The sequence below is a fragment of the Takifugu rubripes genome, chromosome 8 (genome assembly GCF_901000725.2).
Source record: "Takifugu rubripes chromosome 8, fTakRub1.2, whole genome shotgun sequence".
Classification (NCBI taxonomy): Eukaryota; Metazoa; Chordata; class Actinopteri; order Tetraodontiformes; family Tetraodontidae; genus Takifugu; species Takifugu rubripes.
The window spans coordinates 17989857-18001879 of NC_042292.1; the positions used below are offsets into that span (position 1 = coordinate 17989857).

General features: G+C 52.2%; 1 protein-coding gene across 6 annotated transcripts in view; it reads right to left on the bottom strand.

The window, feature by feature from the left end:
• Positions 1 to 668: 668 nt before the first annotated feature.
• The window catches only part of LOC105419460 (ATP-binding cassette sub-family A member 1), an 88696-nt gene continuing 77341 nt past the window's right edge, over positions 669 to 12023 (bottom strand). For 5 of the 6 annotated variants that reach the window (XM_029839925.1, XM_029839923.1, XM_029839924.1 and 2 more), the window contains 4 exons: positions 9923 to 10026; positions 9756 to 9848; positions 4033 to 4276; positions 669 to 1776 (listed from right to left, as the gene is read on the bottom strand). In XM_029839925.1, the coding sequence (XP_029695785.1) occupies positions 1660 to 1776; positions 4033 to 4276; positions 9756 to 9848; positions 9923 to 10026 (558 nt within the window). In that variant the 3' untranslated portion in view covers positions 669 to 1659. Of the gene's footprint in view, positions 1777 to 4032; positions 4277 to 8457; positions 8866 to 9755; positions 9849 to 9922; positions 10027 to 12023 lie in introns of those variants that run through there. The other variant, XM_029839926.1, reaches the window with a different exon arrangement.

The window sequence follows — 12023 nt, forward strand, 5'->3', positions numbered from 1 at the left end:
ATCCGGTAGCTGAGGGGGACAGACCAGAATCTGGAAGTCTGAACCTCAAAGCTAACGGGAAATTTAAGCCCACACTTGATAAATGCCTGAATCCTGCGACATTAAATCACACCTGCACATTTTCCCTTCATCAACTGGTTGTTGCTCGCGGTAACAAGTGATCATGTTCATTCATGGCTCTGATTTAGTCATGAATGCAGAGTGGCAACATGGGGGGGTGTTGTCAAGCTAATCTGGCAAAAAATGGGAAATTAGCGCTGGAAATTGTTCCGTCTTTGCTCGGGTGAAGTGTGTCGAAACGGTGCCGGAATTAAACTGACAAAGCAATCATCTTAACCCGAAGAGAGAACTGCTTTAGAATTTAGCTCCCGCGGGCAAAAACAATGTAAAAGCAAGTGTTTGTTAGCCTGAAAACAGAAGCAATTTAAGGGGCCTGACGGACAGACCGGGCCCCCCTCGTGCAGCAGCGGCTCCTCTAAATGTGAAATCAAATGCCTCGCACACGCCGCCGCGGTCGGCGTTCCGACACCCAGCCGCTAACTCAAAGAATTGGCGTGCTAGCAAGCGGAAAACTGCACAAACCTCAAAGTGTTGAGGCACAACAAGGCCAAGAGGAGAAAGAAAACAGCACGTGGAGACAAATCCGTGCACACGACTCCCAGACGCACGACCGTTGTGCAAATATTTAATCGCTCGCGTGGCGTGAAGCAATATGGAGTACAAACATTCGTCTATGCATGGCAGCGGTTAGCATAGCATACCAATGATGCTACGTTGGACATGTCAAGTGAAGGACTCAGGACCCACGTTAGCAAAGAGAGTGAAATTAAATTAAATAAGATCGACATTTCTCTCAAAACTGCACTTAAGAAAATCCCTGACAGATTTTTCTGTAAACTTTGAAAACATTTTCTTTTTTAAAATAAAACATAAACTTGATTTCTCCAAACAATCGCTTGTCTCAGTGAATTAGCGTCGTTCCGGGTCCCCTGCTGTCGCCTGATGGTTGCAGTTGCTACACGTACGACGGCGTCCTTCGCAGAACCTTCGTCGGCTGGACGCCATTTCCACATAAACAGCGGCGCATCGGTCGTCAGCTGACAGCGATGTTGCCTTTGATCTTCCCCTTTTGATCTTTGATCTCCGTAGATACAACCATTTGGTTACGTTACGTGGTGTCCAAATTTCCTCATTTCTACCAGCAAACACATTTAACGTTGTCGATTCTGTTTGAAGTCACCTCATCAATGTAGCAACATCAAAGCTGATTAGCTCTCGATCAGAGTCCCTCATTAAGCATAAATATGATTTGACATTGGCACCAATTAAAAATGAACATTTGTTGATTAATGTTGACCCTTAAAGGTTAAAGGTTCAGTGTTGTGAGGAGGAGTGTCCAGACCAGACCAGACCAGACCTGACAAGACCAGTCCAGACCAGACCAGATCTTTGAACATAATAACAATGACAAAAGAAAAGTAAAAACTCTGGACCGGAGTTTGTTGTAGATGCCGCTATTTTCTCCTCCTGACGACACATTTGACCCACTGAGCCTTTGGAACCGGGCGACTAATTGGTGTTTGGAGCTGATCCGGTTGTGGACTCCTTCCCTGCTGGTTTAAGCTAGGTCGCCCACCTATAAATGTAACTCCCACTGAATTACACCTCTTTCCCCTGCAGGGGCCGCAGGGGCAGCTCGTCTGTGGTGTCCACGGGGTTGTCGTAGGCTCCAGAGTCGTCCTCCGCCTGCTGCTCCCTCGCAAAATTCACAAAGACCTGAAATACCGACAAACGAGAGACGATACTTACAGGAAAATACGAGAAAATTAGAATAAACAGCGGTAAAAAGGCCCCGGGTGACGAGGGCATCACGCGTCAGGTGTGCACGTGGAGTCCCCAGCTGACAGAGACAAGAAAACATCATTCTTCTCTATGATGCCCAAAACAATCCCCACGAATCCACCATTAGCCCCCGTCATTAGCATTAGCGCCCGTCGCACATTCTCACGCATTTTTCCCGCTGAGCATCAGGTGAAATGAGCAACGCGGCTTTCATGTCTGTGCATTAGTGTGAAGCTTGGATGCCACAGCGAGACTGTCGTAATAGAGCTAACAGCTAGCAGCATGTGCGCGGCCCTCACAGTTTCGCTTATACGTGAAAGTCGACACCCGGACACCCCGCCAGATCTGCTGCAGCCTCGATTTCAGAGCCTTAGTCCTCACAGATGGTAACACCGCATCTCGTACGCGCTAAATTAGCTAGCCGAGGCTAGCAGTACGGTGCACCACAAATTGCGGAAAGTTGAATTGGACAAAGAAAAAAGATTCCGCATTCACAAGGAGAAGGTTGCCTGGTTGAGGGTAACCATAACAACAGGATGATGGTTTTTCTTGGCTACAGTTTGACGTGTTGTTAGCCTGTTACGTGCTGGAAAAGCAAAGCGGCTGGAGGCAGCCGGAGGCTACGGGACGACAGGAGCCTGACGCGTCCTGTGATGTCAGGCCGTCAGCGGCGTGTGTCGGGGTCACGCTCGTCAAGGCGTCTCCTGCGTGACGGCGGCTGCCTGTTTCATGACCCTGCCCCGGGAAGATGCTAGCAGGACGTTCTGGGACGTGCGCAGCGAAGCTACTTCTCCATTTATGAGCACAGTTTGCAGTTCTGCGAGACTCGCAGGACAACTCGGAGCGGCTAGCTCTTCAACGTGAACTTCACACCATCCCTTCACGACCCAAATGTCATGAACCGAAAGTCGTAGACGTGCGTTTACAGCTACCGGGTGAATCGTAGCAGTTACCATATTTAATCATTTAAAAGTGTAGCCAACGTCTGCCGCTAGCGCAGCCACTCAAAATTCAGTTTAGGAGGTGTAAATAGAAGGAAAAACAAGTTCATTTTTATCGGTGTTGTCGCTACGATCCACCTTCATTACAATGTGACATTTAATCCACCAAAAACTGGAGCTAATGCTAGTTTACGTACATCAGCGCTGCTTCAAAAGGTTGAAAAATGGCTTCGTGGAGAGAACTGACAAAGCGACGACCGCCTGTTTTTGCGATGAGAGGGGGGGCGATTGATAAAGCGTTCTGCATTCTTAGCGCACAGCGCCCCCCCCCCCTCCCCCAGAACTCTGCTGCTGAGCGGCACCGCGGCCTCTGGTGCCGGCGCCGCGCTCCGGGGATCGATATAAATTGTAATGCCTGCCGGGCTGCGGCGCTATAGGTCAGAGCTCATCTCTATAAATCACCAGCAGAGAGGTGACGGTCCAGGTGTCCCAGGTCCTCCAGACCCAAACCCCCCCCCCCCTTTAATGCTGCGACCTCTGTGTTCAAGTGCGATTAACTCGCCGCTCGGCGCCGACTGACCAGCAGAGAACCTGCAGCACTGACAGAAGGACCTCGCGAAAACAAAGGAATCGCATCCAAAACTAGCGACACGCTGTGATAATTGCATTCTCTCTCTTTCCCGGCGGTCAAATTAATCACCCCTGAACATGTTTACCTTAAATAACGCAGCGCACGATAATATCGTAAATTAAGCACCGCCCACGGGGGGCGGACCAGCTGTGCGGCGCGCCTGAACGCAGCCGTATGTCCCTCGGCTAAACCCCTTCCTGGATTTTGGCTTTTTAATCCCGACAGTGCTCACTTGGCTCACGGCTAACAGCTAACACGGACCGCTGACCCGCGTGAGCCCGGCCGCGGTCCGGCTCAGCTGGTCAGTCGCTGCGCTAATGGCGGTTTGGCGAGAGCGGCCACGCTCGCCTCAGTGTGCGACTGCATCGAAAACACGAGGTGAAAACACTCCGGAACGCGCTTGATCTCGCCAATCTGGAGGCGCAGCTTCAGGTGGAACGTGGAAGAATTGCCAAGGTCGCACAATAGCATTTTAGCCCGTAGCATCTTGGCTCCATCAGTGTGTGGTCCTGACATCACTGAAAAGTATGTAGGCCCCGCCCACCTAGCTACGTGGAACGTATAGCATTGGGTCAGCACGGAAGCAGGAATTTGCCGTACGTCTGCGTCCTGTCTCACCTGGTCCAGGGTGGTCTCGGACACCGAGTAGTCCTCGATGGCCAGCCGGTGCTGGTTCTTCTGGAACTGGCTGAAGATGTGTGCCAGAGCTCCCCGTGTGTACGGGAGCTGGTACTGCAGCGTGTTGTGATGCTTCTCCTTCAGGACGCTTCCAGGGAACTCCTCCTGGACGAAGTCTTCCACCGGCTTCAGCACCGCCGGAGCGCCGCCGACCCGCACGATGACGGTGTAGCCGTCGCCAAACCTACGGACCAAAGCGTAGCTCAGATTAACCTCTGAGCGGGTTTGTTCCAGTTACGCCACACAAAAGGGCGTTTCTTTTACCCCAACACGTGAAACAATAGCCAAATAATAAAGTACAAAGCTAAGCCCCTGAAGCTAATTAGCTTTCTGAATATTTCTGGTTGTGTGCCGCGCCTGGCAAGCACCAACGGCTCCTTGTTGCGTCTTGTTATTCCGTCGTTAGCACTCTTATGACCCATTGTTTTCAGCCTAATTATTTCCCTAATGTTGGGTTTACTTGTGGAAATGCCCATTGTGGGAGCGCCGCGCACGCGGCGTGCGACGCGACCACGAGACTCCCTCAGTGGCAATTAGAGATATGGCGAGCAAACCGTGGACCCGCGCAATCCCCAAATGGAGCGAGACAGGAAGTGAAGCCCCGATGGAGCGGTAGTTCAATGACGACCGCTTGAAGAGCCAGCGTCAGCGTGCACGAATCCCACCAGTGCACGATTATTTCAAACTGGATTTTCATCATGAATGCACGAGCGTCCTCAGATGCCGATGGCTCAACGGGAGAGTGGATCTTCAGGTGCGATTCAGTCGGACTCTTGACCTGTGGTTTAAGTGAAACTAGCATGCTAGGCTAGGTGAAGCTCCAGCGGGGGTAGCAAACCATCTCAACTGCCCCCTAGTGCCCGGGTACAGTAAGACAATAAGACTTTCGCTCTACTTCGATATCTTCTTCCCTTAATTCTGTCCCATTTCACATTGCCGTGCTCGTTACGCCACTTCCTGGTCGCTATAGCTAGGGTTAGCCTTCCAGTGGGTACGTGACTTCGACATCACGTTTATCACGTGCTTGGACTCCCATGATGCAACAGAGGCGTCCGTATCCACGGAGCCCCTGTACAGATCTGAGATCAGCCCTCTGCTGTGATCTCCTGAGGGGGGCTCCACGCAGCGGGCGATCAAAGCGTTCCCACAAAACTCCGAGACATATCATGTTTTACACGCCACATGGCTGCAGCTACGGGTGCCCTGCAAGTAACAGCATGTTAGCGCCTAATTAAGCCGCGGGCCTTTAGACGGCCCCTCGGCGCTACCAAATTACGCTGATATGACTCTGACCCGAACGCGGCTCAAAAAACAGCCATCGAGTGCTTTTCCCCATTTTTCCGGGCATCCATTTAGAACGCACGGCTTCATTAAGTCAAAGCACAACAGTCATCAGGGAGGCAGGGGGCTCGGCAACGACTGCGCCGTTACGGCGCCAAACAAATCACGCCGCAGTGGCGCTGCCTCCTCTTCCTCCATAACGCTCCAATTATTTGGCTTCCAGGTGTCATTTTCTCAGAACTTCGGAAGCTCTGGTCGTGTCCCGATGACATCCTGGTGTTGCCACATACTTTAAATAAGAGTTCCGCTTAAAAGTTGGAGGCGCTAGAAGGGCGAGCTGTCCAGTCCGGATCGGGGCTGGCCGATTTTGGTGCATGAATGCTACGCTATATTTGTCCGGCGCATTAGCGTCTCAACAAGCTTCATTATTCGTGCAGCCGGGAAACGGCTCCGGCCGCAAAATTCGGCATAATTTTTTGCTGATCTTTTCAACACAATGAGCCGCCGCCGTCGGTAATCAGCCTCCGCCAACACAACAACGCAGCCACCAAAGCTGAATCCATCATCCAATCAAGACTATGACCATAATCTCCTTATTACATTTGGCAGGCTCAGGAAATTTGCTTCGTAAACGCACAAACTTGGCTGAGACGTGCAAACATTTTTGTTTTTAATCAAAAATCCAATAAGGCCAAGCGAGCATTGTTGCCAGCGAGGGTTTGGTGAAAGCGTGGGGGTGGTGAAGGCAGCCTGTCAGCGCCGGTGTGGGGTCTTATCAATTAGCTTTGCTACGTTCCCTCGCCATGCCTACCTTATTTGTTCAAATCTTTCTTTTGCAGAAACATTAGGAAAAACATCTCAACTTCGCCTCCGCATAAAACAGCTCCTTTGATCTGGGGCGGTTTGGGCTGTCCTCAAAGAACCCCTTGATGTGTTCGGAAAGGTTAGCATAAAAGGGCACCTGTGATAAATTGCGTGATGCTAAAACATTTCATTAGCATGATATTTAAAAAGATGAACTAGTTGTAATTTGACGGGGGAAGACACGGATGGATTAGTTGTGCGACATCCTTTCATTTTACAGGAGTTATGATACGGCAGCTCGACGCCGCCCGGCAGAGACGCCGCCGCCGCCGCCGCAGCCGTGGCCGCTCCACGCCTTCGTGTTCATTATTCTGCCTCGATCCTCTCCTCCCCGCTAAAGCCGCTCTTCCGTGAAATTTAAAACAAACAGGAGCCAGACGTAGATAAGGGCACGGAAAATAATTCGGCTGCCTTCCCTCATCAGAGGGAGTCCAGAAAGGTCGCCGGTGCTTCTGCCAAGCCTTGTTTGGGGAGGGAGGGGGGGTGGGGGGGTGGGGGTGGGCACGGGCCAGAGGTCGCCGTGCGGTTTGATCAGGTAAGACGGCGCCTAAAAAGAAACCCTCCCAGAGGGGGAGCGAGCAGCGCTCCTCGAGGCCTTGGTCTCCGGTACATCCGTGACGGAGCCACCACAAGAGCTCCGTCCTTCCAGATCATCTCCAGCGACTCCTCTTGGACGGCGTCTTCTTGCCCCGGACGCATTTACGACCCTCCGAAACTAATCTGACATGGAGGCCGTCATCTGGCCTGTAAACGTTATTGCTGCGGACGTTCAGAACTTTCACCAAGGACGTAATAAACAGGAGCAGAAATAGGGAATTTATAAAAAAGACCCTGAAACATTCCCAAAATCTGACCTGTGGTAAATCTGAACGGGTTCAGCTGGGTTCAGCTTCAGCGGGCGACTGACTCAAAGCCCGACTGTATCTCCGTGTTTGCCTGGGTAACTTCTTCCCAAACGCGTCGGCTTATCCGATCAGGATCGTCAGTATCTCACAATCCCGTCCGGAAGCAAGCGGAACCTTTACGGCTCCGCCATCCGTGTCCGTCCGTCCCCCTGCACTCCCGATTCCCTTCCTCCTGCACTTTTACCCAGAATTATTTTGTCATCCATCTCCGCCGCCGACGTGCACTTAAGCGCCGTAAAGCATTGGCTTAATGGACCACCTGCAGAGCTGACGGGGGAAAGACTTTATTGGACTTCTTCACGCCAACTTGAGGGCCGCCGGTCCAAACTTTTAAACGCTGCTCTTGTAAAAAGTCTCAAGTGGCCCAACGGCATTATCCTAATGCACTAAAGGCACTTTACCCCCCCGCCGCCGCTTTTATATCAGGAAAATAAGACTCCCGGTGATGGGTACTTACCGCAGGTGCTCCACGAGGAGGATATGAACGATATCAATCAGCCAGAATTCCGGTGGTGGCTGGTGGGGGTCCTCCCTAACTGACAAGATTATAGTGGAGCTCCAGGCCGCTTTTATTGGCGCCTTCACTTCATTTAAGTTGACTAAACACCTGGGAGCTCTGCTGAGGAACTATTTACAGCCTCGTCCTGCATACCGGCGCTCCGTAGATGCCGATAGTTTGATTGATGGGGGGGGCCTGGATGTCCGGACAGGTGAGGAGGACGTTATTAACGGCCGGGGAGGTTCATGATGAGGAGGGTGTTTAAAACGGCTGCCCCGCTCTTCAGAAGCCGCCGTCCAGATAAAACTGTCGCACGCCGAGCGTCCGAATGGGCCATTTTGCCTCATTTGAGGCTTGATTGATGGAAGGAGGCGGGTTGTTAAAGAGGCGGAAGGGCGTCCGGGTGATAAAGACGGGGGTCACCGCCGAGCAAAGAGGGGGCAGCGCTAACAAGCGCTCGGACGGCCGCGTCTGGAGGCGCTGTCACGGGAGAGCAGCAGAGGGGGGAATAAATAAGGGCGACGGGGTGCGGGGCTTCTGACGGAGGGGGGCAGGAGCGACAGGGGGTCAGAAAGTAAGAGCTGCCCCGGCCAGCCTGATTCCACTCTGCTTTCAGGGTTTGTGATGAGAAAGAGATGAAGCTGTCGGCTGGGGGTGGGCAGAGGCTACGGCCCCCCACGCTACAGGTCAGCCACTTACACAGCGTGACAATCGTACCCACCATCTGCTTCTGCTGCCTCGTGGCCCCCCCCCCCACCCTCCGAGCTAACCGCCACTCTGACGGGACCCGTTCCTGACTCAAGCAACGTTTAGAAAAAGCCCCAAATTTGGGATCCAGGACATTTGTCTGCATACATCTGCATACATTTGATCATTTGAGGGAATCTCGATGCCTTTGGGGGTGCAGATATTCGATTATGAGGCGGTTCTGGTGGATCTCACCCCAAAGAGGCCCGATTCCACGGTTGGGGGTCACTGACAATTGGTTACACTTAAGATTCCAGGGTTGTTTTTGTAGCTACTGCTGGTTTTTCTTTGGTAATCGTTCCACCAAAGTCCAGGATTGGCACCAGCCCGGACGCAACACCCCTCCCCAAAGGCCAGAACCAAACAGCACTCCTATCTGGACCCGTCCAGCCGGGATTGATATCGCTGGCTGCGACTGGAATATTGGTGGACCGAGAGAGTAACCGAGGGGCGGGGCATTTAGCGGGTATGTTTCGGCTGGGGGGGGCAACACGGCAGCACAAACATGTAGGACAGGGACAAGGAGAAAGGAAAACAGAGAAGACAGCCCTTAATTGCCTTTTCAGTCATTAACAGGGTCCCACACCTCATGAAACATTAATTACAGCGAGCGCGGGCGAGATAGGGACGGTTAATTAGAAATGATTCGGCGCGTGGCGAGAAGTGGGCGATAGCATTTCAGCGCCGTGGAAATGGTCTGCGCGAGATCTAAAACAAGCTTTGGAGACGCCGCCCTTATCTGTCCTGGAGCGAGGTTCCTTTTTACCTGTCGGGTGTAGCCGGACACGTGTTAACCCCCGACCCCCCAGGAGTGTTACCCATCCTGTACCTCCCGAGTGGTGCATAAATTATTCACAGCTCTTCCTTTATTTGTCACAGAGGGTCTGTCAATCATTCCAACATCTGGCCCGGCCCCGTGGGTGCACGGCCGTCCAGCTTCAGCCGATATGACGGATGTGGAATCCCCTTGACTCCGCTGACCCCCTAGCTTGAGAGCTAGCCTCGGAAAGTGTCAGAATATCGGACACCCGGTTGTAAAGGATTCAAATCTGTGATCCAGATGCACAAAAGGCACACAAAAGATGCTAAGAGCCCCGCTAATTGTGCTGATTTAAGGGGTCTGTAAGCTGAGATAACAGCTACGCTCCAGATGCTAAGAGACACCCAAAGATTTCCCTCATATTAATCTTTTCATATGAAATTAATGATGAGCATATTTTACAATAAAGCCATTAAAACTTCTATACAATTAGCATAATTTAATACCGAGGAAACGGCGCCGATACCTCGGAGCACATTTAAGCCGAGCGGCGCTGCGGTGGGAGGGGCTTATTCCCAGTCTTTTGCTTCGTGAGGACGTCTCTTACCTGCTCTTCAGATGCTGGATGCTCCCGAGGCACTTGAAGCGCCCGTTGACCATGATGGCCATGCGGGTACACAAGGCCTCGCACTCCTCCATGCTGCCGAAAGATGAAGAGGGAAACGTTTGTCTTCCTCGCACGCTTGATTCCGCCCCGGCTTGATGGTTTCTCACCTGTGAGACGTCAGAACTACCGAGCGCCCCTCTTTGATGATGCTCAGGATGCAATCCCACAGGAAACGACGGGCTTTGGGGTCCATCCCCGTGGTCGGCTCGTCCTGCAACAAACGGAACCCCTTTGAAACCCTGTGATGTCATTATAACGGTATGTGGGATCTGGCACCCCCTAGTGGAGCAAGCACAGGACGCCACATCTCACCTGTCAATAAACCCCTCCCCTTCCACCTGTACTCCTCGCTAATCCTTTGTATTTTAAAAAGGTTCTTATAAACTGATGAAAGGATGTTTGGGTATATTTTACCTCAGTCCCGAACAGCTAACCCGGAGCTACCTAAACTAGCATCACTTGTCTTAAAAAACGGTTGGCGACTGAGCCTTAATCAGCTAAATATCCCGCAGAATGCCCACACTACCTGCAGGGGGCAGCAGAGTTCGGATATCTGCGGTTTGTCCAGAGGCTAGCTCCGCGCGGCGACTTTATTTTGGCCGATACGCGGGCACAGAAGAAGAAACTGGCGGCAGAAATTCAGAGCCACACGCGAGGGGAGTCGGGGTTGTTCTGCACATCTCTGCAGCACAATGCAGCACCCGCGCAGACTCGGCGACTCGGCCACCTCCTTCTCCTCCGGGCTAGTCTGTCCGCACATGATTAGAGAGTGACAGTACTCGGTCCACCGGCTGGTGTGGGTCCAGGCCTCCCCCCCCTCCCTCAGCACTCCCAGGGGTTGTTTTCATCACTGAGCCCAGCGCGTCCCTCTGCAGGCCCTGCGTGGCAGCGCCTCAAGGCCTGCCTGAGCTCTCCCTGGGCTAGCGCACAATGCCGAGGCTGTCACAGATACTGACGTCGCATTATCCCGCTGCCTCAAAGCGAAAGCTAGCCAGGACTTAGCTTAGTAAATAAGGGTCTGGAATTGTGCTGCTGCAAAGAACAGAGCCAGGAAAAATTGATTTATAGTAATACTCGGAATAAACACACAGCCAGTGTTGTTCTCTGGTAGCTAACAGTTAGCATTCCTGCTTTTGGTAGATGGAGATTAGCTAACGTGTAAAACAAAAGTGAAAGCTTACTGACCCAGACGACCGCAGCCCGATGTAAGATCGTTATTCGAGTTTGTCTGACTTCCTAATGCACAAAAAAGCTGCTTAAAGTTGAAATCACGTGATCCGGTGAGTCCTGCTTTTATTAATCTGCCATCAAAAAAATCCCCTCGCACTAAGCTCTCAGGGATTTTATAATGTGCAAACACCACTCTGTCCATCTTCGGAAGAGAATTGGTCATCGAGGGGAAAAGAAAATTAAACGGGTCCAGAATTCCTTTTCATCCACAATTTCAGTCCCAGCTGCTAATAAGTTGGGATGTTTTGCTTGAACGACAAGAAAATGAAAATGAAATGAGGTGTAAATCCTTTTTAAGCTAGGCGCTAATTTTCAGCCCAACACGTTAAAAAGTGATGAACGCTATTGTTTTTGGAATTATAGAGTTAGTAGGAAGCTGCTGACAAGAATTTAATGTTGAGTTTTACTCACTAAGAACAAGCGGATCGGGCGCGTCTGATGCGTTCAAGTGCGGCTCGGAAATTCAGCTTTTTGCGGCTACGCCTGATTATCATGACCTCCTTTTAACGCTGCAACATTTATAAGATGCGACGCAACATTAGCCTGGGTGGGCGGGGCGAGGTGAGGGGCGTCGTCGCGGGCGCCCGCTGAAGGCGGCGTTCCCGCGGGACGTTCCGCCTCCAGAATCCCCCGAGGCAGCGCGGTGGAGGATGACAGCCGCCAGAGGCCCCGTCGGTTCGGGCGAGAGAGCCAAACACCCACGGCGCAGCGAGGGGGCTCTTTCTCTAGGAGCCCCCCCGCGGGCCTGAGTCTGGAGCGCTCTGTGGGGGGTCGGCGGGGAAGAACAACACCAGCAGCGGCTCCACTGACTGAACCAAAAAAGAACGTAACTGAAGTGGACGAGCGAAGAAACAAACACTCCTGGACGCCGACGACCACTCGGCTGGTTCGGGACGAGAACCAAACGCGCTCCGGGTCCGTTCGCGTCGGCACGGGCGAAAACTGCCGCTGAAAGGCGTCTTCGTTATTCACGATTCC